The sequence below is a fragment of the Alosa pseudoharengus genome, unplaced genomic scaffold (genome assembly GCF_046254945.1).
Source record: "Alosa pseudoharengus isolate Yale_2024_CS ecotype anadromous, Long Island Sound unplaced genomic scaffold, YU_APseudo_1.1 YU_APseudo_1.1_scf_2, whole genome shotgun sequence".
Lineage (NCBI taxonomy): Eukaryota > Metazoa > Chordata > Actinopteri > Clupeiformes > Clupeidae > Alosa > Alosa pseudoharengus.
In genome coordinates, this window is record NW_027468663.1 from 21783800 (window position 1) to 21809436 (window position 25637).

The 25637-nt window shown below is 47.0% G+C and overlaps 1 protein-coding gene across 3 annotated transcripts in view; it reads left to right on the forward strand.

Annotated features, from left to right (window-relative positions):
- Window positions 1-25637, forward strand: part of fbxw7 (F-box and WD repeat domain containing 7) — a 127549-nt gene that overhangs the window by 98208 nt on the left and 3704 nt on the right. For 2 of the 3 annotated variants that reach the window (XM_076294189.1, XM_076294190.1), the window contains 9 exons: window positions 9215-9297; window positions 10849-10990; window positions 12726-12860; window positions 14505-14628; window positions 15001-15137; window positions 15610-15723; window positions 22499-22680; window positions 23709-23934; window positions 24834-25044. In XM_076294189.1, the coding sequence (XP_076150304.1) occupies window positions 9215-9297; window positions 10849-10990; window positions 12726-12860; window positions 14505-14628; window positions 15001-15137; window positions 15610-15723; window positions 22499-22680; window positions 23709-23934; window positions 24834-25044 (1354 nt within the window). Of the gene's footprint in view, window positions 1-5101; window positions 5512-9214; window positions 9298-10848; window positions 10991-12725; window positions 12861-14504; window positions 14629-15000; window positions 15138-15609; window positions 15724-22498; window positions 22681-23708; window positions 23935-24833; window positions 25045-25637 lie in introns of those variants that run through there. The other variant, XM_076294191.1, reaches the window with a different exon arrangement.

Genomic DNA, 25637 nt, shown 5'->3' on the forward strand with positions numbered 1-25637 from the left:
TCTCTCGCTTTTGAGCCAGAGGCAAGAGAGTTGAAAGCTCACAGATGTTTTTCATGCATGGTTGCTCTGGGATACTGCTGTGTAAGGCAAGTTGGTCTCTGCAGGTCATGCTAAGGTAGGTTGTAGGTTATATGAATGGCTACCAGGGGTTAATCACTTGGCCATGATTTAGGGTCAGAAGACAAGACTCACAGCTGCTTTCAACATAAATGAACCATATAAAAATCTAAGCCAATGTGCGACGTTAAAAATGGACTTTGAATCATTTAAGCACTTTGTCTTTCTTAGTTTGATTCTATTGCTGACCATGTCGTACTCATTTGTATGGCCATATCTTTGGCCCCATAATAAGATAATGCGCGTGAACAAACAGGCCCCAGGTAGTGCTCAAGCACAGGCTTCCCTCGCAAACAAAACAAGTGCCCTGCAGAGCAGCATCCACGTCTCCCTGACCTGCCTTCACTGAATGAGTGAGAGAAACTAATAGTTACATTGTCAGACAACTTAAACAAAAATGTGGATCAGGTCTACACACTAAATAGTCTCTAGTCATATTTGGAAATCAGAAACCTATAACATATTAATTTAGTATTTCATTTCTGAGATCGTTACACTGCCCCTGGGGTAGTCCTGATATTTTTCAAAATATGCATGAGGACAGATAGTATGGTTTACTCTGTAGCATACATGATGCATGAGGACAGATAGTATGGTTTACTCAGCATACATGATGCATGAGGACAGATAGTATGGTTTACTCTGTAGCATACATGATGCATCACCCTCTTTTGGCACTTACGGTGACGGTTGAATCTTAAAGGTTCAGAGAATGCTGACTGGGTGAAATCCTTCAGAGCAGCAGGGCGTGAGGGCAGGCCTGTGTTCCTGTGGAAGGGCACTCTGCTATTGAGGGGAATCGGTGTCACACCGTGGCAGAGGGTTGGGAAAGGGGACTCACTTTTGCCCCCTTTCATGTTTCACCTGGGCTCCTCTCCGTTCCATGGTTCAGTGTTATCCACAGGCTCCAAGGCCTTATCCTACTCACCTGCTCCCTACTTACAGATTCTATTTGTTGGGCTTGCTAGAGGTCATTCGCCTTTTGTTGTCTCAGCAGGGGTATGAAGCCCATAGGCTATGGGCAGGCCACTTTTGCCCAGGCCAGAAGCCTTGGAGTCACTTCAGTCAGTGCAGTGGTGGGATATGTTTTCACAATGCTAGCCAGCGGTGAACATCAATGTGCATCCACCTACTGTTCTGTGACATACAACATGGTAAAGATTTTGTCATATGTGCCCCGACTATTGCCATTTCAAATGGAGTTTTGGCTGTCTCAGGCAAGGGAGTATGATGCCATGGTGAGATGAAGGGGCTTCCTAGTGACAGAGGTAAGAAGTCCCACTTACATTGAACTACAATGAGCAAGGGCCAGTATTAGTTTTTCAGTTTTACTTATTGCATTATTATGTGTTTGTATTAGTGTGTGAGTGCATGCTCCAATACAATTTAGGTGATTCTGTGTTCCGTAGAAGCATCGCCCCTACAGACCCTCCTAACCAAGACTAAATTGGATTGGGAGCATTGAGATATAAAAGAGTTGGTTCAATTGTTGGTTTAGCAGTTGTGTATTCCCCATTACACAAAAGTCAGGTTTCTTTAATACACCTTTAATTTGAGGCAATTTGAAATTCTTTCTCTCAGTAAAGTATGTCTGAAAACACTAGTAACAATGCAATGTTTAACAGATTTTTGTTTCTTTATGAGGAGCCTATGGTTTTCCACTCTAAACTCATTCAGTCATCCAAGTGATGTCTGTGTATTCAGTAAAAAAACAAATCCCCCCTCCATAATACGAAAAAAGCCTGTGCATCATTCAAGTGAACAAGGTCCGAACACTGGTCTCTGATGGTGCCATCGTCTGCGTCCAGTTGCCATCTGAGTTATAGTGGGAGTGAGGGATGAATTCTGAGTGTTAATCAGTGCTCAGAGAGCAGATGGCATCATTGTGCCTCGGAGCATCTGCAGTTCACGGGCACATTCATTAAGGTGAATGTCATCTGCCGGATTGGAATGCGGGACTCCATGCTTCATGGGCTGGTCGTCCATTCATTTACCAAAAGGCCACGGTGCTCTTCTATTTTTGCCCTGGCTACGAGACAATGACAAGGCGGGATTTAGAAATGCCCCACTGCCTCAGAGGAATTCCCTTCTTAGAGATCAGTGCCCCATGTTGGGCCGCTATTCAGTTTGCGATCACTTGCTTGTGGCACATTGACCAAGGCCTTTCCTCGCTCTCACATCTGTCATGTGTCTATCATTTTAATGGGAAATGAAAAGGAGTTATTATTTACTTTTGAAATCATCAATTTCCTTCCGAAAGAGCTTTCATCGAAAGATTTAACAGCTTTTATGTCAAACATGTTTGGATGGTTTATCTTGACTCAAGCTGCCAAAATGAGCTTTGTGTAGCTGTGAAAATGAGGTCTTACACAAGAGAACACTGCACATTTTACCCTCTCAAAGGCAATTTCATTAGTGCCATGCCACAACACGCAACAGAGCTCAGTTGCAGACCATTCATCATCTCCCAGGCAAGCCCCTGTCAGTCTGACAAGCTCCTCTGTCATTTCAGCCGTAGTTGAGAGGTGAACAAAGTAAAAGATGAAGTATTAAATAGCTCCTTGCTCGAAGACACCTGTTTAGGGCAGACCCATGTCTGTGTCTGAGCGTTTTGGGAGGGTTGTCAGCAGGGAACGGGTTAATGCTCAGCCATGCAGCAGAAGGCTTTCCACAAAAGAGGTGTCTGGGGAAACTTTTGAAAGAGAAATACCCGTTCCCCTCCTGGCATGCCACACATTCCTCTCTGCTGTGTAAAGTTTAGGACTTCTGTTCTGGAGAGCCGTTTGGGAAGGAGGAGTGTCTACACACAACTGTGGGACTGACAGAAGCTTCCCACAACCTTAGCGCTCGCTATAGGAAGGTGTCGTTATGGAGACAGAGGAAAGGGGCTCAATGCCCAAGTCCTCACTTCTGTTCCTCTGTAGACACCTAAACCCACCACTTAGAGAATATTAGATCATCTCATTAACTTAACTACTGGGCACATGAAAAACTATGCTTTTACAGTACATAATATGATTTATTATCACAGATCACTCTGCATTGAAGAAGCTATGTATGTGCTCTCCCACATACTTCACTGTAAAAGAAACACAATTGTTTCTTTAAGCTCTCTGTGAGCTGTCATGTCCATCTCTGAAAATCTGTCTTGATGGTCACCTCGCATCTTAACATCTTATTGCAGTCGGTCTGCGCCCACCCTCCCTTTGGGTCATTTCAGGAGATTGAAGAGCCTCTCTGGTCTGGAGTGCTTTTGGCAGATGGAAAGGTTTGCTCAGCCATTTGTCAAGGAATGGCCGGCGAACTTCTGACAGGCGCAATTTTATTCGCCCAATGCCACTCCTCTGTAACTCACACTACACTGCTGCCCCTTAGAGGAAGATGACTGGCAAAGAGTGGGCAGCCATTTTATGCCATTGCGTGTCAAGATTCTGCCTTACAAGTCCGTGCTGAACAGTGCCGAGTGAAAAGACTACCTGACTGGAAGTGTTTGAGCATAAGAGATCAATTATGCAACCATAGTCTTTGCTTTAGCAGAGCCTTCCGCAACCCTGTAGGACGTCTGTCCTGATGCTGCCTGTTGGTGTGTGGGGAATGATGAGCCCTTAGTTGCCCAAATGTATTGGATGCTCATTGCTCACAGCCGAAATGTACTGCTGTTAGTGATTAAAAGAATGCTGGGAGGCTGTTTGTGATTCGTTTTGGAATGTTTAGTACAAACTATGACTTCAAATAGTTCCATTGTTTTGCAACTATAAAAGTATCTCATCGTTATCCCTGATTTTTTTTTTCTTCTCTAGCCTCACACATTCAGGAACAAATTTGTATTTGAATTAAGGTCAGCTTTTATATAACTGCTGAAGACGAGCCATTACATTACTCTTAACATAGCATATTCAGAAATGGTTCTGACTACATCGTTTTGCCTCTTTGGTTCTAAATCCATTTGCTGTTTCTATTTTCTACTCAAGGAAATATAATAGATCACCACCGAGCCTCAAACCCTTTTCCCTCTGGAAATGTCTGAACTTGCCAGGCAAGCTAAGGGATTGTTGCCAATTTTCACTCAATTGCAGGTGTGCCCATGCACAATGCTGCAAGGTTCCCAATTTCCCTTTGTCCAAACTGATGAAGATAAACAAAGGAGCTTTGTTGTGCTTTTGTTTTTGTTTTCTTTGTGGACTGCATTTGAATGAGGGACACAGACCTACTGGTCACAACAGGTTTGCAACTTGATAAACAAATGTGGCAAAGGCACAGAGTATTGATTTGTAGCACCATAAATCATTAGTAGAATCAAAAAACAAAGCTGTATTGTGGTGTTTATCTACTTGGTTATTTAGTTGTGATTTTCAGACTGAAAGAATCATTTGGAGGTTGTTTATGTCTGCCAACAGCCATTTGCATATCTCCGTGATTCCCAAACCAGGGCACAGCTCTGTTCCAATTTCAAATGCTATTGGAGATGCATGCAAGTTTAGCACTTGGATCCAAACTGATTAGATTATTGAGTTTATTTAAAAGAATTTAAACACCATTTATATTCTTTCATGAATGGAAGGGTGTTATAATGTATGCACTGACGTTTCTTTTTAATTATATTGTGGTGGTAGTAATTTGCTACAATATGAATGCGCTCCATTTACAGCATGAGCATTCATTCATTGCAAAATTCCACCTGTTCAGTAATTATGAAGAGATATGGATTGTCGTCCGCACGGAGTGAACGGCAACAAGTGAGTTGCATTCAATACACTAAACTCTTTCTCGGTATCCAGCAAGACGGCCACACATTTTCGGATGCCACTGCCCTTGGTGGCACGGACGCGTTGCGCACACGGTTAAATCTCGGACTGCACCATTTCCCTCTCCTCTGTCGGGGAAGATGTAATCCGATCCCTGCGCGTGAGCCAGTGTAGGAGAAGCACCAAAGAGGGCAGGGTCCTGCGCTTCTCTCTTCTCACTCCACCCCTCCCCTTCTCAATCTCTTTCTCTCTCTCTCTCTCTGTGTCCCTGTATGCTCAGCTTTCCCGTATGCTCAGCTTCCCCATTTTCGTCGGCATCTTTCTTTCCTATCTTACTGTAGTCGGTTGAGGACAGTCGAGTGAACAGCGGGGCGAGGATTTGATTTGTTACCGATCCACATATGGTGAATACGTGGTGTAGCCATCTGCACAGGATTCTCCTCTTTGCACGTCCGTCCTGTGACGTGATCGAGCATGTCCACATCAGAGACTGTGTCGGATCTACCTGAAAGTACGCTCCGTGCGCGTTGTCAGAGAGTACCCACTAGGCAGACCTATTTGAGCTACAGCAATTTACAGTAAAGGAAACCAACCACACCGGATTACAACGATGGGGTTCTACGGCACTTTAAAGATGATCTTCTATAAAGTGAGTAGGATTTCATAATCACACTTTCGTCAGTTTGTGATCTATTTTCGGTCGTGATTGACATTTTTGAAGATGTAAAAATGGTTGAGAGAGCACCGGCAGACCTGCGGCACCGCAACATCTGCAGATTCCAATGGCACTGCAGGAATATTAATGCTGTCGGACTCGAGTCCTTTGACTATTTGTAAAATACGATGCCATATCATTATTTGGATACATTATTAAGCATGCAAATTCGCAACTTTATCGGAAATTATTTGGGTTCTCCAAAATACCATTAGTTTGTATTTGTGCGTGCATTTCAACGGATGTGTGTCGTGGTAACACGGACGTCTTTGCGAATTGTATACAGTGCTGTTTGAAGTGGCGTGACCATCGAACAAATGCAGTTGCACCTGTTTCTAACACGAATTCAAGGAAGCCGCAGCTGAGCTTCATCCAGTGTCCTCATATACACAAATTGCAATAGTGATCGCTCGGCATCTTAATGTATAGCGTTTGCCTCGTGCCAACCAGTGTGCGAAAGATGTGATCGACTGCAAATGATTAGGCTACATGAGGAACAGAGCAGCCATCAAAGCACGTTAGTGAAACGAGTCTTGGACTAAAGTGGTTTCATCCCATCAGCTGCTGTGATGTTCCTTTTAATCATGTTTATCTGTTTCATTAGAACTGTTACTTTGTTGAATCAATTAAACTCTTCAATTTCATTTACGCTGGGAGATGTAGGCTATGAAATTGTTGGATAGGGCTGTTGCGTTTTTGTTAAACTTGCCTGTTGAAGCATATAATCCCTATGTTGTGTCTTCATATCCGTATTAGATAATGGGTTACTGTGTCAAACTATTTCTTTAGGTAACTTATAGGGGACCCTGCCATGCAGTTGACCTCGGCAAAGAAAATTGGTGAAAATTCTACCGACGCAACTGATGCGAGTGAAGGGAAAGACGGACCTCAGGGAGAGCGAGCCTCTTTCTAGTGCATTATACGCAGGTTTCGCACACAATGCAAGAATTTCAAAGTAGCGATGACATTGAACGTTTCAGTGATCCGTTTAATCATTCCAATCTTAACGAATTGAGGCCTGAGATTAGATATACCCACATCGGTTTGAAATAAACAATAATGCTGTGGAGTGCAGTTTGACCAACACATGTTCACATGAGATCTAAAATATGCAAATATTTTTAATACATATTTTATCTTATTTCTCAGCTTAGTGATTTTTTTTTTTGTAGCTAGATTATTTGGATTGTAGAAAAAGCAGGGTTTCTCAGTAATCAGGAAGCAGCATGCCCAAAATTTTCAAATGGGCTGTGATTTATTCAAGGACTGGCATTTCAGAAAATAACTGATGTGCATGTTGTTGTCTCATCTGGATGCAAAACAACTCTGATCTTAAGTGTATTCTTGTTGTGTACTTGCCTTGCCTTTGAATGGATGGTTCTTCATCACTGTCACAAGACCCATGATTTCAAAAAGCAATATAAATTAAAGTCTAATTTTCTCTCAAGTTGTCTACTGTGCAACAATAGAAGCAAACAAGAAGAAAGGTTGAGCTTGTAGTGTGATTACTAGTGGTTTGCAAACACTGTCTTCTCTGCTCATCTCAGGTTTCCCTTTCCCACAGTGTAAAACCAGTGCTCTTTTATCCGGACTGCCAATATAACAATATTGTTCTCTCTCTCTCTCTCTCTCTCTCTCTCTCTCTCTCTCTCTCTCTCTCTCTCTCTCTCTCTCTCTCTCTCTCTAACCCCCATCCTTCCCTCCCTCTTCCTAGTATACTCGCGCAGCTTTTCACTCTTTAGCCTGTGAGTGCATGCGTTTATTTGCACTATTTACTCGGTCATTGCACGGCCATTGCAGTGGTCTCACCATTTAGTCGAACAAGATTGTTGGTTGGAACAAGCAAATACACAATCATTTAAAAAAAAAAAATAAAAAAAAATACATATATATATATATATATATATATATATATATATATATATATATATATATATATATATATATATATATATATATATGTCACCTCCTCAAGGACAGAAACTTAGATGAGATACAGTATTTCTTTAATTATAAACAGCTTTTTTTCTTGCCTCATCATTTATTTTCTACCACCTGATTAATCTTATTACCTTGTTGTGCTATAGGCTATAGTTTCTTAATTAAGCCTTTAGTGTGGACATAGTGATTTGTGATGATTCCTCTCCAATCCAAGCTATTTTCAGTCAGTGGCCGCCAACACTCCATTGATCTTCAGTGCTTCTCTGTGATTTTCATCAGTGTATTCCATAATTTACTCTCTGGTGCCTGTGAGTCTTGATCCATCGCTCCCTCTCTTTCCACTGGCTTTAATGTAGTGAAGCCCTCAGCAGGGTGTTTGCATCAGAAAACGCTTCACAGCAATGCTTCACCCCCCCTCCCCGGCCTCACCAGGCCAGTAATCATGCAGGAGCGGAGAGACATGCAGCACCGTGAAGTCCCCTTACGAGTCACCATTCATCAGATGTCATTACTGGGGATCTGTGCATGTTTATCATGCTGTTTAAGTATAGTGTCACACTACTACCATGAGAAATGTAAGCTCTAGCTAGGAAATGCATCCATTCTGCTATTGCAAGAGGGCTGGACACAGGCTTGTTCATCTGTGTGGGGCTTGCGTGCACCTAACAGCCCAATTTTCATGTGATAATTGGAATTGTCTCACATATATCCTGGGGCACTGCCTGCTCCTTGTGAGCCGGATGAAAGGGGGATCATGAATCAAGCAGTGTTTGCGGCCCCTCTTTCAGTCCCTCCCTGAAAGCCTGTTTATTTCGACGCAGGCTCCATTTGAAGCATTGTCCTTACCGAAAATAGTTTTATTCAAATGTGGTTTTTCGGTCTTGGTCCGTGACTGTAGACACTGAGGCCTTGTTTCACAGACTGGATGTCTTGGTAACCAGGGTGGTGCTATGCACAGAAGCGCGAGAGCGATTGCTTGTGTGTTTGGAGGCGACGGAGAGAGGACCAGAAGGAGGACAGTAAAGAATGGGGTTGCTCTATTTCTTTCCTCCCTCAGCTGCAGTATAAATCAAGCTGCTCTCATGGCTGCGAACGATGCAGCCAGGGCCCACTGTGCCCCTCATTATCACCCCCCCCTCCCAATCATGTGTGTGTGTGTGTGTGTGTGTGTGTGTGTGTGTGTGTGTGTGCATGTGTGTGTGTGTGCGCAGCCATGCCAGAGTCCAATCAGAGACCCGCCCTGGTAGGGGACCTACAGTAAGCATCAGACCACCCAGAGTCCTGTTCTCTCTGCCCTCCCGGCTGCTTGGCTGGCACCAGGCACTCACGCTGTTGCAGTACACAGAGGCCCAGCCTGCACAGAGCAGCGTGACCTTTTATCTGCGTGTATGAGGAGTCAAAGGCTCCACGCCCCACTGTAATCATATTGATTCACACCGCACGCTCCACAAAGACGGCGGTGACGCGGTCGGAAGCCTCATGAAGAATACATCGTAATGGCGATCTCCACCAGCGTGGCCGTGGAGCTTGCTGTCTGTGGTCTCAATGAATTGATTTATTTCCCTCTGTCTGCCATGGTGCAAGAATTGATTTAAACTGTTCAAGCAAAGAATGGTTCTTCTGTGTGGTATGGTGTTGGGAGTCCTCTGCCTGTTATTGCCCAGAGCTAAATGCTGTCTCTATCCTCCTCTTGCAGATGAAGAGAAAGTTGGACCATGGTCCAGAGGTCCGATCTTTCCCTTCAGGGAAGAAGCCCTGCAAAGGCCCAGATTACTCGAGGTAAGACAAAAATTATTCTTTATTCTTGGGTTCAAAAAGTAAATAGATACCTTAAAAAAATGACTCATTTAGGTTGTTTGAACTGATGAAATATGTAGTATAAGTATATATACTCTTTTAATCCCGTGAGGGAAATTTGGTCTCTGCATTTATCCCAATCCGTGAATTAGTGAAACACACTCAGCACACAGTGAACACACAGTGTGGTGAAGCACACACTAATCCCGGCGCAGTGAGCTGCCTGCAACAACAGCGGCGCTCGGGGAGCAGTGAGGGGTTAGGTGCCTTGCTCAAGGGCACTTCAGCCGCTTCCTACTGGTCGGGGTTCGAACCGGCAACCCTCCGGTTGATGTTAGTCTGGTTGTAGATCAGAGCACCGAGTGCCACAGCATCAAGTGTTGTGTTGTTAGGCAATCTGTGATCCTTCTCATCAGATAAACAAGTGCAAGCAGCAGCATCTGCTCCTCAGGCATGGGCTTGAGCAGGCTGATCCAGGCCCTCCCCTGAGTGGCTGGCATCTCAAGTGTGCGCGCCACACACTCATTCCTGGCCACCTACTGACTGTATCCTATACGCCTCTCAATCAAGTGGCCTGCTGGCTGCAGCTGGCTGGTAGTTGCACAGCCTTGGCTCCTGTCTCTCTCTGAAATCCCATTAAAGATGAATCCATTATGGAGCAGACCTTGCCTGCTCCCATGAAGATTGTCACTAAGCAGGATGGATCCAGCCCCTGAAATTGTGCCGTTGAATATTTTCATTTTTTCGTCTCTTGACACAGTGATGATATAGCCTTTGAAGTTGTCTGCAGCCTGAAGTTTAAAGCTCAGGGCCGCAGCCTGCTGATACCAAGAATGGTTCGTCTGGCAGCATACTCACTTTGAAGTCCCCTAGTGAACGGATCCAGCAAACCAGTGTAGCAAACAAGCTATGCAAACGTGCGTGCATCATGCATAGGCCATCAAGCACCATCCAGGGAGGTCTAATGAACCTCAGGAGCGATGGTGAAAGGCTAGCTGAAAAACACAAAATTGGCACTCAGTATGTAGATGGCCTTGTGTGGCAAATAAAGAAGGGCATTGTCTGGCCCCAGTGTTGGCGGTGGGGCAGTGGCGAGGCGGTGTGGTGTGGGTGCTCGGACGGGCCAGTCGTGAGCTCTTGGCTCCGATTCAGGCTGCTCAGCTCATTAGTCGTGGACGCGGAGCGTTTCCCACCACCCAGCCTTTTGTAGTGGCGGCACAGTTGTGATTAAATGCGGCATCAGATATCCACACAGGCTGCCGCAGCTCCGCCAGCTCATCCCGCTCTGCGCTCTGCGCTCTGCTAATGATTTTCACACACACACACACACACACACACTGTAGGCTCAGCTCCCAAACAAACTCTTCTGTGAGGAAGTGCTTTTAGTGCATTACTTTCAATGGTCCTTCCTCGCCTTTGATGCCCATAGCTTAGACAGTTATTTCTCCACAGTCAGTGTCAGCCAGTACCCAGATAAACATGTTGGCGTGGTGCACAGGTGGAAGTAGCGTTGTGTTTGTCTCGTCTCCGCAGCCCCACAGGGCTCGTCCCGTACCCTGCCACTCCCACCACGTTTGGGGACCTGCGGGCGGCCAACGGCCAGGGCCAGCAGCGGCGCCGCATCACCTCCATCCAGCCCCCGAGCGGCCTGCAGGAATGGCTCCGCACCTTTCAGGTGAGTACACCCTACGCCACTGGCGCCTCACCCCCACACACACCTCACGTCATCCAGAGGGGTCCTCAGACGAGCGAGCTCCAAGCAGTTGGCGCGTTCTCACGCGGGTTTCATCAGATGCGAAAGCTCTCTGCCGCCACAGGAAAATGAGCTGTTCAGGCTCATTAGAGCTCATTTGCAGCCTTGGCCCTTGGTGGCCACACCACAGCTGTGCTCAGCTTCAACCTGTCTTGACTGAGAGGGTGTGATTTGGACTGAAACAAAAAAAAAACAATTAGATGGAGTTTCTCACACAGCATTGTTTAATATGTCTAAGTAAATCTCCATAAGTGACATGTTCCTGGTATTTTTCCATGAATTGTATCACCATGCCAAACAAAATGCCACTGAGGTGGAGTGGAACACGGCTCTCTTTCCATGTTCTTCAGTTGTCCTTTCATAAAGGCCTAGTGCTTAATGATATATTAATATAATAATAATAATCATATTTGACGCATTTGGACAGCGGTGCTGATGCTATTACTACAGAAATGTGTGAAGGGCCCTCTGTATTTTAGAGACTTGTCAACACTGCTCATCCTGTCAACACCTTTCAATGGTTTTTCATTATTTTCACCATCTGCAAGAGCATGGATACAGTTAATTTCTCTTAGTAAGTTATTGCCTCTGAAAGTTGCACCATAATTTAAACAGATTATTTTCTTAGCCTTTTATGTAGTGTTCAGTGCATACAATAGGGTTTGTTTAGAAGATATTAGCACACATCTTTTTTAAAGCTTGGTTCCATTGTGCTACCATTGTCTCTTAAGGACTGAGCATATCTGATGGTGAGCTGTCTGTGTGCTGAGTCTTAGTCAAATGCTTCAAGCTTTTTGAAGAGGAGATTATGAAGAAACAAGCCTCAGCACACCACCATACTGGTGGGATAATGGTGTCTTTGGAAATTAAATGATTTGGAACCCAGTCTGACCCTTGTTATGTAACTCGACATGCATGGCTTGGGTTGCTGAACCACCACCCAAATGGTGTTAATCCTATGACATTCTCACAGCTGGTTTGCGCCATTGACAGACTCCCACACGTTGACCTGTTGGTTAGTTAAATATGTCAACCAACACAAAGACTAAATGCTCTCTTCCCATCCCAGGGATTCATATTCCAGTCCCAACTTGCAGATCACCAAGGGTGTTTGTACTAATTGGGGAAATGTTCAAATGAGGCATGTTTGAAGATGAAAAATGATATATATCATGTGTAGTAACACCTAAGTTATTATTAACCATCGTTCAGTTTACTATAAACATGAATCGAGATGGAAAGACAGAAGACCAATGAGGAGTTGTTTGGGTGTGCTGAGTGCAGCTCTGTGGCCGTGGGCCCAGCGTGTTGGGTAATGCACCCCAGGATCTGCCCTCTGAAACCCTTTGAACTCCGCATTTATCCCCCAGGGGCTGAAAAGCCAGAGCACTAAATTACAGGTGATTTCTATGGGTAGAGTTTTCCTTTCCCTCATAAACATCATGGCTCCTCATTAGGTAGCTTTTCCACAGGAAATTTATTTTGGAGTGAGCACCAAGAGCGTATTAATGTTTTTAACAAAGAAAAACACTATGGAAGAGGCCTTTACTGATATGCTGTCCATAAACATCTACCTAAGGCTAATCTGGGTCCGAGGAGACCCACATACATTGGTTAGTTCTATGTATCCTTGACAGTGTGTGTGTGTGTGTTGCAGAGTTGGAGTGGTCCAGAGAAGCTGCTGGCATTGGATGAGCTGATAGACAGCTGTGAGCCAACGCAGGTGAAGCACATGATGCAGGTGATCGAGCCCCAGTTCCAGCGGGACTTCATCTCACTCCTGCCCAAAGAGGTGAGCACAACATCCACCTCATATACATGTTGGCCCAAAATGGAGATGGTTCACCATCTCAACAACATATATTTAAGTCACAAGGAGAGCAGGATTATTACTTGTCCAGCAAGCCACTTATTTGTCAATATTTTGAGAATTATTTGATGGTATTAACCAGGAGACATGAAATGACACCTTATTACTAGTCCTAACATTATTATTGAACGGAAGACCTACATTTTGTAAATCTATAAAGCACTTTGTGGTGTATAGAATATTAAAATAATGTTGTATTAGTTATTCAAGTTAGCATTGGGTAACCTTCAGTTAGCTAAATGGAGCTAACAGAAAGCTGAACACTTGCCAGATCTATTTTACTAACCCAAACATATTTACTAGTCCTCCGTATTTTCTTATTTGTTACGGAATAACAGTCATTAATGTCAGATGCCCTGTTGAGCTATTAGAATTCTTGAAAGACCTTTCAAGAATAGTTTAGTTTCACGTTATGACTGGGATGAAAGAAGACATGTCCCCTTTCCTTCTCATTTAGTAAACGTTTCAAAATCCCGTGCCCTCCAACTGGCTTATCACACAAAAGTCTGTTGACTCGTTTTGGATTTTGTAATTAGTGCCCATAAATTTTGTGCAGATGAACCCCTCCTTGAGAACAGATTCCCTTAATCCCCCTCGGCGTGGCTGGAGATGCTCTTCACTGCTGCTTTATCAGCCGCCATGCAGAGCTGAGCAGAGCACAGCAGACAGAGGATATCTGCTTTCCCATGGCACAGGAGCTCCCCACAGACCCTTTAGCAGCCGAGAGACTCTCATCTCTTATCACAGCGTCTCACACCTGGCAGATGCCAAGGATGGCTGTATGTGAAGGTTGAAATGGGGGGGGGGGGGGGAGTGGGGGGGATGACGCTTGTCTCCTCATGCACAGTGACACTCGCCGCACACTGACTGGAATGAGATGAGACGAGGCAAAGGGGGAGTAGAGAGAGGGAGAGCGAGAATGTGATGGCATGTTGAAGCACTTCCCTTCCACCTTAACCGCACTCCCAACCCCATACTGAGACCCAGCTTCCTGCTCGTGGTTGGGTCTGACACATGAGGAGATGAGATCTACTCCTCCATTTCCCCAAGACTCTCTCGTCTGCCTACTATTCACTCTGTCTGCCTGTCTTTATCTCCGCTGTTTACTCCTACTGGTTGGTTAAGGAGACGCGATCGAGACGTGGGGCACATGTTTGGATTTTGGATCTTGACAGCCATCTCCTCCAGGCAATTAGTGTAGATTTGACTGAAATGGTGGCAAGCAGAAATCTGTGTTTTCTGAGGTTCTGCCAACTGTAGTCTGCCTTACGTAACTGTCAGCCGCCGCTAAGTGCTATCAGCTCCAGCACTTTTTTACGTGCCCATTTTTCTCTCGTTCCTCCCTCAAATTTAACCGGATTACGACTCAGTCTTTTTATAAAGGCGGGATAAAGCCAGATAACAGTAAGAGTGAGTAGAAACCCCCGACTGAGAGAGAATGTACCACCGATACACCCACTCTACCATCCCTTGTGTAGACTAAACCAGGCTCTCGCTCTCTCTCTCTCTCTCTCTTTCTCGTTCTTTCTTTCTCTCTCTCTCTCTGTCGTTCTCCATCTCTCCCAGCTGGCGTTGTATGTGCTGTCATTCCTGGAGCCGAAGGACCTGCTGCAGGCGGCTCAGACGTGTCGCTACTGGCGCATCCTGGCCGAGGACAACCTGCTCTGGAGGGAGAAATGCAGGGAGGAAGGTAGGTGTTGGAGCCCGACACACGCAGACATGCGAAGCCAACCACAAATACTGCAGGATACAGGAAAATATTAACACTCAACAGGCTCAATGATGGAGGTGTGATTACACTATACATGTCACCATTTTAGTAATGAAGAATCAAAAATGATCATGTCAGGCATCAGAAGAACACTGTAGCAGGAATAGGATATGGCTAACACTGTAGCAGGAATAGGATATGGCTAACACTGTAGCAGGAATAGGATATGGCTAACACTGTAGCAGGAATAGGATATGGCTAACACTGTAGCAGGAATAGGATATGGCTAACACTGTAGCAGGAATAGGATATGGCTAACACAAAGGCTTTTTTTGCTTTTTTCTCTCCCAGGTATTGATGAGCCTCTGCATATCAAACGGCGGAAAGTTATCAAACCCGGTTTCACGCATAGTCCCTGGAAGAGTGCCTACATCAGGCAGCACAGAATAGACACCAACTGGAGGAGAGGAGACCTCAAATCCCCCAAGGTAACCTCACCTCTCGTATTAATGACTGCAGGAATGCCAGTATTGTGTGACACGAGTGTATAGTTTCACTCGCCATTAAGCTGTTGACAATGAGGATGTGAATCCTGGCTGTCATTGTCACAGTGTTGGCTGTGCAAACTGACTAGAGAGCTGGGAGGCTGAACTAACAGTCTTCTGCTGCTGCTGCTGCTGCTCCTCCTGCTGTGTTTAGCTTGGCAGCAGCGGCGGTAGAGGACCGCTGCTCTTCCCAGCCGCCACCACTGCGAGCGCGCGCCCGTGCCCGCCTCCCAAACGTGCTGTGTCATCTGCTGAGCCAGCGTTCCTCTGACCCAGTATCTCAGCCCCACAGTGGCGCGGCCCAGCTGCTCAGAGGGAGGCTGCACGTTTGATGTATGTTGAAGGGGCCTCATTAGGCTGGTTTCTTGGCTGCGGAGGCTTATGTTTGCCGTTATCACCTGTGCCCCGCCTGCAGGTGCTGAAGGGCCACGACGACCACGTGATCACCTGCCTCCAGTTCTGCGGAAACCGCATCGTCAGCGGCTCAGATGACAACACGCTCAAAGTGTGGTCAGCAGTCACCGGAAAGGTAAGCCTGCGGGTGTTTTCTCCCGTTAACCCCTCAATCTCCAGAGATCCGTGACTAATTCAAATCAAGCGCAGCTCTGTGACCCATGAAGCAGCAGAAGTCCCAATTGGTTTAGCTTGACTATGTTTTGTGGCTTGTACTAGTGTGCAGGAATACTTGCTTTTTCAGTGCATTTTGGAAGTGCAGCCCCTCAAAGGACAGTCCTTTGTTCTAACATCAGAGTGCCTACCCAAGGGATGTATGACGAGCAGGTTAATTCCAGCCAGTATTGATCCTCTGGCGTGGACATCGGTCACTGATGTTACCGTGGGAACTGAGAGATTGAAATGAACGTCTCCTCCACATCCTCCACTTAGAGCAGCTTTGCACTCACACCCTCAGCCACCAGGCTTGTGGTACAGTATCTTCCATACGGCTGGTTGAGTGTGTGCCCGTCATTTCCTATTGATTTCCAGTTATTAATGTGGGGCTGGTGGGGGGGCTATAGAGGTATCACTTTGAGTCTGAAGGACACCCCCCCCTCCCCCTGTTGCAGGAATAGTAGCAACCAGCAGTATAGGCAGTCATCTCCATAGTCATCAGGGACAATGTTGTGGCGCTCAATTATTTATGAGTGACATGAGTCGCTGTCATGTTAACAATGTGACAATGTGGCTTCATTGCACCTCTAAAGGGCTTCTTCAGCCCCCCCCCCTAACCCCCACCATCTTCCTGCTCAGACTGTGTGTGTGTGTGTGTGTGTGTGTGTGTGTGTGTGTGTTAAATGGAGTGAAAGGGCTGTTGCCCACAGGCTTCTTTAAGTATTCATTGGCGAAGGCGATGCAGTGACACGGACCCCGTGTGACTTGTTTATGAGCTCCCTTTGAAAGCGAGCCATTTGGTCTGGAACAGTATGGAGAACGGAAAGGACACCGTTAATCGCCCTCTCTTCTCTGCCCCAACCCCACCCCACCCCACCACCTCCCACCCCTTTTCAGTCCTCCATTTTCATCCTGGCTCTAATGAAAATTCTCCTCTTTTATATCTATCCAGATGGGGCCCCTCCCCGTTGCCTTGCTTTTTAATGTGCGGGTGAGGCGAGAGGAGGGGGACGTGGCCCCCACATCACGGGCCCATTTGAGTGCTAATTTAGAACTCAATGGCTCTAAAGAATCTCAGCGGCGTTCTCCGGTCGCCTGATTTTGATGCGCACGCACACGGCAAAATGGAGAGCCGCTGACTGGCGGTGAGCCTGGTGAGGGGGATTACGCTGGGTCTGGTGCGGGCCGGTCGAGGTGACTGCTGCGTGTCTGATGAGAGGGACAGCAGATGGCTGATGTGCTCTAGGCTCCGTGACGGGGGTCGTAACCAGTGGACTGGCGCAGAGCCAAGAGTATCCCACAATGCACCTGGCTGCAAGGCCCTCTAAAGGGAAAGCCTCTGGATCTTTCTGTTCCATTTATTTGGTGAAGGTCATCAGTAGTCATCTCGGTACCTGTCGGTCCTCCTACACTTAATTACTGAGGCAGTACCAACCTGAATTAATTGATTAAATGTGATTTCTGTTGGTACATTTTCCCCTTTTTGCGCCCTCACATCCGCACTGTCTGTGTGAAGAGGAGGTAGAATTAATTCTAAACCTGCACACAAAAGTTTTCTTAAAAACCAGAATATATTGAACACAAGTCCTCCTCTAGCTCTACAGCGAAGGTGCATCTGAGGCTGAATCTGATCTGATTATTTATCTCTGTCTCTTGCCATCTATCCATCTGGCTGTCTACATGTAAGGCTGCTTTCTCTCAAATTCTGTGTCTGTTCCACACGAGTATCGTGTCTACAAGCGTTTTTGTGCCTCTGCTGGACCCCTTGAGCTGGTGTGAGCATGTCTTTCTGCTGTGGACGGGCTACGGGCTGTAAAGCCTCTCTGCCCGCTGGAGCCCAAGCCGATCTTCCTCTCACATGTCTGAACCGAACTGAAGCCAGATCAATATGGACGGTGAGAGAAAGCCTGTAGAAGTTTGGCTTGTTCAACTTGTAGACATTTGAAAACTAAAGGCCGTTAGACTGTTTCATCAGTTCTGCTTGCCTCTCACAAGCTTTCCCCTCCACAGGCCGAGAGTGTGTATGCAAACTGTTAATTTGTGATTGTCCTTCAGGTTGTTTTTTCCAAGGTCTCCATTTTCCTGCTCACAGTTTGATTCTGGCTGCTTTCTGGGGGGAAGATAAGCAGCCCTGGTGTCGTGGAGAGCTTTTCCTCTCCGCTCCCCTCCCAGAGCCGTGGCCAGATATCTGCCTTCATTAGGCTCTCTGAGGAGCTTGCTGGAGCCATGGGGAGAGGGTGGGTGGAGTTCTGGAGAGGCTCCGTAATGAATTGAAATGAGATTGCTGAAAATTAGTGGAGAAATTGGCTGCCTTCTACCTCAGTGCGACTGTGCTCCGGCAGCCACGCACTCTCCTTTTCCGCCATTTGTGCCCTTCCTCGCGAGTGTGGAGCGGACTGCTTCTCCAAACCGCCCATCTGTCAGGAGCAGCGGGACTCCCCGCTTGGCAGGTAGACGGCACGCGCAGGCAAAGGTGCAAGGCGCACCTGAGGCTTCTCTTGGCTCGCAACCTGCTCGCAAGAACACGGCTCTCCAGAAACTGTTGCAGGCCAGAACACGAACCTGCCTGAGGCAGGGAAATATTTCACAGAATGTACAATACCACTGCACTCAGTGTGTTGCTGTGCTCGTCCTCTATAGCTCCCTAAACCCACGCCTGACATTGATGGGCATAGTGTGGTGAGTGTGGCTGTTGCCACCTCACCAGCCTCATTGCCGGCAGGCAGTCATGGTTGAATTTAAGGGCATGAGGTTTATAAGAGTCTTACACTCTTCTCTGTGATGAGCTCAGATTATGGACGGTGTGTACTTTCCCAGCTCAAGCAAATGGGGGTTGTTGCATGAGCTGAGCGAGGACCCTTGCTGCGAGTAATGGGGAAGTGATGGCAGGGGTAGATTAGCCTCAGATGCTTAGAGCAGCCTATGACACGTGTCCCTTTTGAAGCGGACGGATGAGACCAGAGAGAGCGAGTGCAGCCGGGCTGCGTTTGACTGACTGAAGTCTTCAGTCTAACGAGGATGTCTGCGTCGGCCCGCCGCCATGTGCCGGTGGAGCCCTCCGCTTCACCCGCGAGGGTGTCGCTCCTGATAAACGTCCGCGCAGAACTGTGGCAGGATAGCCCCGAACAAGACACTCCCCAGTTGAGTGTGGCGTGGGGGGGAAGGGCTGTCAGCCTTCATCTCTCTCTGCGTACCTCTTTTCCCACTTCTCTCTCTGCTTCACCGCTGTGATGGTACCCACATGCCGCCTGTGCAGTGAAGCGGAGACGCTTCCCCTGGTGCCCGTCAGGGAGCGGCACCCTGTGAGGTCACATAGCTGTTAAAAGGCAGATCAGGAATCCCTTTGCGATAAGAGCTGTCACTTAGAGTATTTAGCTATCAGGCTTGAAAGAAATCATCCATTACTAATGTGTCATGAGGTGATTATGCTATTAATGTTGTATATAATATTAAAGAGCTGTTGCTGTGGGTACTCATTTTCGAGTAGAATATGCATGTTGGCGCCCCTTGTGCATTTTCACAGGAAACTTGAGCAACATGGCTTTAGGCTGAAGGTGTGTATTCATATGTGTGCAGTGAAGCCCTGGTCTTGTGCCCTCAGGTTGTTGACACACTGTTGAGGAATGTGAAGAATTGCACACAAAAAAAAGAGACTCCACACTCTCGTAGGCGTCTTCCATTGATATTTACGGTTCGGCATGAAATCGCCTCACAGCCAACTCCCAATTACAGCCGTCAGGAATGTGGAGGTCAGTGGCTGAGGATGAGTGGCGCCGAAGATCACACCCTCTCTCTGCCTGGTCATGCTCCGCAGCGTTAGATGGGAGCACTGGGAACGAGGAAGAAAAATAAAACAACACCCAACTCGTGCCCTCTGATTTATTACCCTGTGTCCTTGAAGGCTCCGATACTTGCTTTTCTGCTGCTTATTTTCTCTCCCTATCTCTCTCTCTCGCTTTCTCACTCTCTCTCCAATCCTGTCGCCAGTATGACTCAGACTGCATCCTGGCTGAATATCAACCGCTCACCGTGCCTACTGCCGCATGCCAGAATCCCAGACCATCCCCCGCTCTTGTCTCCGCTATAAAGTGGACCAAAATCAGTGACTCAGTAATCACTGAACATATAATGATGCTGTTTTTTCCTTCATCTCTATCATTTACTGTCTACTCCACTACAGCCAGAAAAATTGAATAACTACATTTCCCATGATTCTCTGTACATTTCTGATTGGTCCCGAAAACCCCATTAGAGCATGCTCACTGGTCCCAGATGGGCTGGCACAGCTCTGGCTCATTGTGTTGAGTGTGAGCAGGCCAGAGCAGCTGCTCCACACAGATTTCTCAGCAGCTGAGCACTCACAGGCACAAATCACAAACGCCGAGCTGGCCCATCAAAGGCCATCACAAAGGTACACGCCACAAATCAGTGGTTGCAGAAAGGGAAATCAGGCGTGATGGGCAATACAGGAGATTTGTTTGGGTTCCAAGCCACATAAACATCTAGAAGCAGCAGCCACATCTGCTCCTTGTTCTGTGAGTTGTTGGAAACTGTATTCTTCCAAACATTTCCCTGAGCAGTCTCTATTTGCTGTCAGGCAAGTGCCTGTTTTTCACCATGGATCAAATGCAGACCGAAAAAAAATGCAAGAAATGCAATAAAAATAGAGTCCAGGATTATGCCACCATCTCTGGCTTCAGAGGGCTCCAACAGCCATTTAAAAGAATGTTAATCTTCCGCTCGCTGGCTGCCAGGGGTGGCTGCCTTTGTGCTTGTTCCACAGGCAGATAAACAGACACCTAAGCCATTTCATTTCAAAGGTCCTCTTTCCAGACTCTGGCTGAGTGGGCTCTAATCGGCCAAGAACAGGGCAAGGCTTTGTGGACACGGACTGGCTATGCAAGTACTATGGTTTGCACTCATGTTGAGAAATTCATCTCCCTGGTAACATACACTCATTACAGAATCAAAACGCTCATGTTTAATTCAGCCATGGCCTCATCAATATTCAACCAATGTTCCCATTCCACCCGGTTTCATGGGGATGTGGAGACGGGCTGGATACATCACAGGGATCATACGATGAGGCTCTTTCCTCTGAGAGGGAGGCAGATGTCTGCAGTGGACAGAAAATGGATGCGAAAGCCATGATTTTTCCCTTCTCATGATTGTCCATAGATGTCACCAAGTCATTAGCGCGCTCACTTCACTAAGCGTCTCGATCTCATTTATCCTCTTGGCCACTGGTAATGGTGTTTAATTGCCTCCAATTTGTTAGCAGCCTGAGCCTTTTGTTCCCCGTCCTGCTGACCAGACTGGCTGCTGGGACTGCTGCTGGGGCTGCTGTGGAGGCAGAGGACGGCGAAACGAGTGCAGAATAAAGTTAACCTTTGTGACCCCGCGTGATGAGTGGAGGCGCCGAGGTCGTGTAGTGCTGTGGAGAGTTAACGGAGCATCACTGTTTATCGCCCCGTATAAAAAAAAAAAAGCCCACGGCCACCTCTGCCTTGGTGACTGAAGTACCATCAGCAGGTTTATGGGCCCTGCTTTAGAGGCTAGCTGCCCCAGCCTGCTCTGCAGAGCTATGGATCATCACACCCACAGAATGCCCAGAGGAGCATAGTCTCCTCAAGCCCTAATTAAATTTACCTAATACCATCCCCTCTCAAACAGATTGGGAGAGTTTCGCAATCAATAGCTAATCTGTCATCTAAAATGAGGAAATCATATTTTTTTTTTTTTGACTGTATTAGCACAGTTTCCTCTGAAGTGGAATAAATTAGCCGCTTTGGTCGAGAATAGATAAGGAAAAATAAAATTATATAGGTTGAGGAAAGGCCAATATTATATTTGTTCCTCTACCACATTATAGTGTGTTTTCCAATGACCTTTCTAAAGGTCTTTTCCATTTATTTTGCATGCTCTTTCCTTCCAGGCTCCATCCCAGTTTAAAATTTGCCAAATCGCTCCCCTACAACAGATCAAATGCACATCCACTCATCACAAGCTCATTAATAAGGTCAACTCACTTCAATATTGGGCTCTGCCTCTTTCAGTTGGTGTGACATAACCCAGAGGATGCTCTCTGATAAGACTTCTGATAGTCCAAATCTTGATATTTTTTGTACTGTGGTATCTGTGGTATTTGTTTTCATCATTGCTCTTCCAATGCCATGGTTATACCCTTTTTACCATGATGCAGCCATTGGTGCTGATATGACATTGAACTAAAACCCTCAACTTACTCTATGATCTGTCTGCACTTACTTACTTTTGGAAATTCAGCAGTTTGGCATAATGCCTTCGCCTAGTTGACATTTGATATTCTCGTTCACTATGTGATTTAAGAACTTGGAGCTACTTATAGGTGATGAGAAGTGTGCCGAGAAGCAGGTCCAACAAGTCCAGTGACCCTATTTGGTGTTGAAATAGACACCAGTGTAACTAACACTTAGGATGGCCGTTGAGATTCCCTCAACCTTGACCATCTTGGTATACTGTCTGCATCTGCCAGTCTGCCCATCTGAGGTTGACGCTGTCATTGGGTGGCTGTGAAAATTCTCTTATAAAATATCTCTTCTGCCAGGGAGTCCTACAGAATGTGTGACATTACACTTGTATTGATGTGTTGCATGTAAAGTATTTTGTAAATGTGCACGTGTGTCTGATGGCTGCCCTCTCTATTGTGTTTTCAGTGTTTGCGGACACTGGTGGGCCACACGGGTGGCGTGTGGTCGTCCCAGATGAGGGACAACATTATCATCAGCGGCTCGACAGACCGCACGCTGAAGGTGTGGAACGCCGAGACGGGGGAATGTATCCACACGCTGTACGGACACACCTCCACTGTGCGCTGCATGCACCTTCACGAGAAAAGGTACCGTCAGCACACACCGCTAACGGCAGACCAAGGTCACACCCTCTTACTCCCCCACTCTCATGCACTTGTGCTCGTATACGTTCAGGCTCTCATATTTGTTCACTCATCCCATGGTGGGCATAATCTATGGGTCACTGACTTATTCCCTTACAAGTTCTCATCTGACCAGAACCTTATAGAAGACAAATCATCTATGTAGTAGATACATAGATTATGTTGAATATATATGTTTTATTTGCTGGTTCATAGGTCATCACAGAGCTGTTTTTCCCAATATCTGATTCTCCCAAGTCGTTTAGAGTTGATAATTGGGCTTTGAGGGAGCGCATATTCAAGTTCATTATCAAACGTGAATTGCGACCAAGGGTACGGCAGCTAGCGTGCTCTTAAAGTGACTCGGGTCGCAGCTGGAAAAGGCTGATGTTCTCACCTCAGTGCACAACAATGTGCTCCGTGGGCTGTAGCGCTGCACTCTGCCCACTGCAGTGGCCTCCCATCAGTCTCCCTGTGCTCGTGTCCGGCCCTAGTGCTCTTTCTGCCCAGGGCCACGCGAGGTCTGAGCGACTCCTGATTACTCAATGGCCAGAAAGGGCCAGTGCACCGAGAAACAGACCGCCCTGGAAGAGGCAAGATAGGAGGTGGGGAGAGAGTGTAGGCGCCAGTGCAGTGGAAGGTTCCAGAGCACAATGCCTCTCCGCTGCCTCCATCGTTCCAGCCTGCATTAGAGGAGACGTTCTGTCCTCAGCTGAAATGTAGTAAAATGTTATTTATGGTGGACTTGTGTTCAATGCTGTGAGATGAAAAGGCCATGGCACGCGTAGTTGGATTTCATCATGGGAAATGAAAATGGATATGTCTTGGCAGGAGTCCAGTGATATCTGCCTCAATAAGTGCGCCTGCAGAATACAGTAAATCCCCTTGATAAATGGTGTGCCCCCCTAAAGGTGAAGCAACTATACAGCACAATCTGTTGTCCTTGGATAAAGAGACCTTAACGCCATCCTTGTCCATCTGTCTGTCCGCAGGGTGGTGAGTGGTTCTCGGGACGCCACGCTGCGTGTGTGGGACATCGAGACCGGTCAGTGTTTGCACGTGCTCATGGGCCACGTGGCGGCCGTGCGCTGCGTCCAGTATGACGGGCGCAGGGTCGTGAGCGGTGCCTACGACTTCATGGTCAAGGTGTGGGACCCTGAGACCGAGACCTGCCTGCACACACTGCAGGGCCACACCAACAGAGTCTACTCCTTACAGGTAGGCAACATGGCTGCACACAGTCACACACACAAAGGTTTATTAGTGCACATACTGTAGGAAGGCTTCAGAGGCCAATATATCACTCAGACAGGTTTGTTTCACTCAACGGCATGAAAACTCCGGCCTCCCGATTTGTAGGGCGTCAGCAAGCCGCTCAGGCCTACAGCTAGTCTAATGCGCTCACATGGAAGGAAGTGAACATGAGTCATACTGTATACAGGGCACTAACCTCTGTCTGGCTCTCCGTAACGTAACATCTTGTTCTGTTATGCCACTGCCAACATTTATTCTTTAGAAATGGCCTTACTGTAAGAACATTTCTTTCAGTACATAAGTATTGTAAATATAATATTTCATATCAGATTGATAGAGATTTTATCACTGTTTGTCATGTATTCATCAATATGTCATGGACATTTGTGAATGTCGTCATCAAGCTTGTTGCAGCTCATAGGGAGACGGGTCTCCTATAATACTGTATGCATCCCCAAACCTTAATGTTTTTGCCCCTATTGGTGGACAGGCATGGTAAAGTGTCTATAAAGTCTTTCATAACTGCTATCCATGCACATATTTCCTGTGCTAATCAGATTGATTGACCAGTGGTGGCCAGTGTCACACTGTGGTAAAGTGTGTAAGCTGTGGGCTGTGTCTGCAGTGCTGCTACTGGGCTGCTGTTAAAGGCTAATGCATTCCCCAGCCTGTCCTCTGGGCCCGTCCTCCCAGTGATTACACCGCACTTTAGCTCAGGCCCTAGCCCTAGGACACGCATGGCCCGCTCGGCCAGAGGGGCTGATTCTGCAGTAGGAGACGCTCCTTGAGCACCTTTGAGTAATGTTGGCTTCAGTGTGCGAATGTGAGTCCGACCTTGACACCTGTCTTTTCCTCCCTATCAGTTCGACGGCGTGCACGTGGTCAGTGGCTCGTTGGACACGTCGATCCGCGTGTGGGACGTGGAGACGGGGAACTGCATCCACACGCTCACCGGGCACCAGTCCCTCACCAGCGGCATGGAGCTGAAGGACAACATCCTGGTGTCCGGCAACGCCGACTCCACCGTCAAGATCTGGGACATCAAGACGGGCCAGTGCCTCCAGACACTTCAAGGTCAGAGAGCCAGTGGATCTCCCCAGGATCTGCAGCCAAACGGCTGTGATGTTAAAGAGTCTCAAGTCAACTGCATTGTGTTTACGACCTTGTTTTTTGAAAAGCCTTAGTCTAGCTTTCTACTCACGGCTACCGGGAGGCAAAACAGACGCAGCCATCCATGGCCGGGCTCCCTTAGTGCTTGTTGTGTCCTTTAGCTGTGTTGTGTAGTGTGACCGCTCTCGCGCACCGATGCCGTCATCCTTAGCCGCACTGGCTCTTTTATCTGGACGCCGTAATTGTGTCTCAGAGGCCTGCTAAACAGGAGGAGTCCGGGAGAGTGCACAGATCCATAAACAAAGAAAACGGAATGGTTTACTGCTGTAGGAAAACAATGGGCGCTGACCACGGACACGCCGCTATCATGCAGCTCCTCGTCCCCCAGTGGCCCTCTCTGTCCCCATAACAATTATGTATCACTTCCTACAACCATCCAGACTATGGAGTCTGCGAGACGGCGCTCTCTCGTCTGGATGGCCTTTTTAAACACCCTATGGCTGCTATCTGAGGAGAACAAAGGGATCCCCTCTCTTGGCATCAGAGGGATGGAGCGG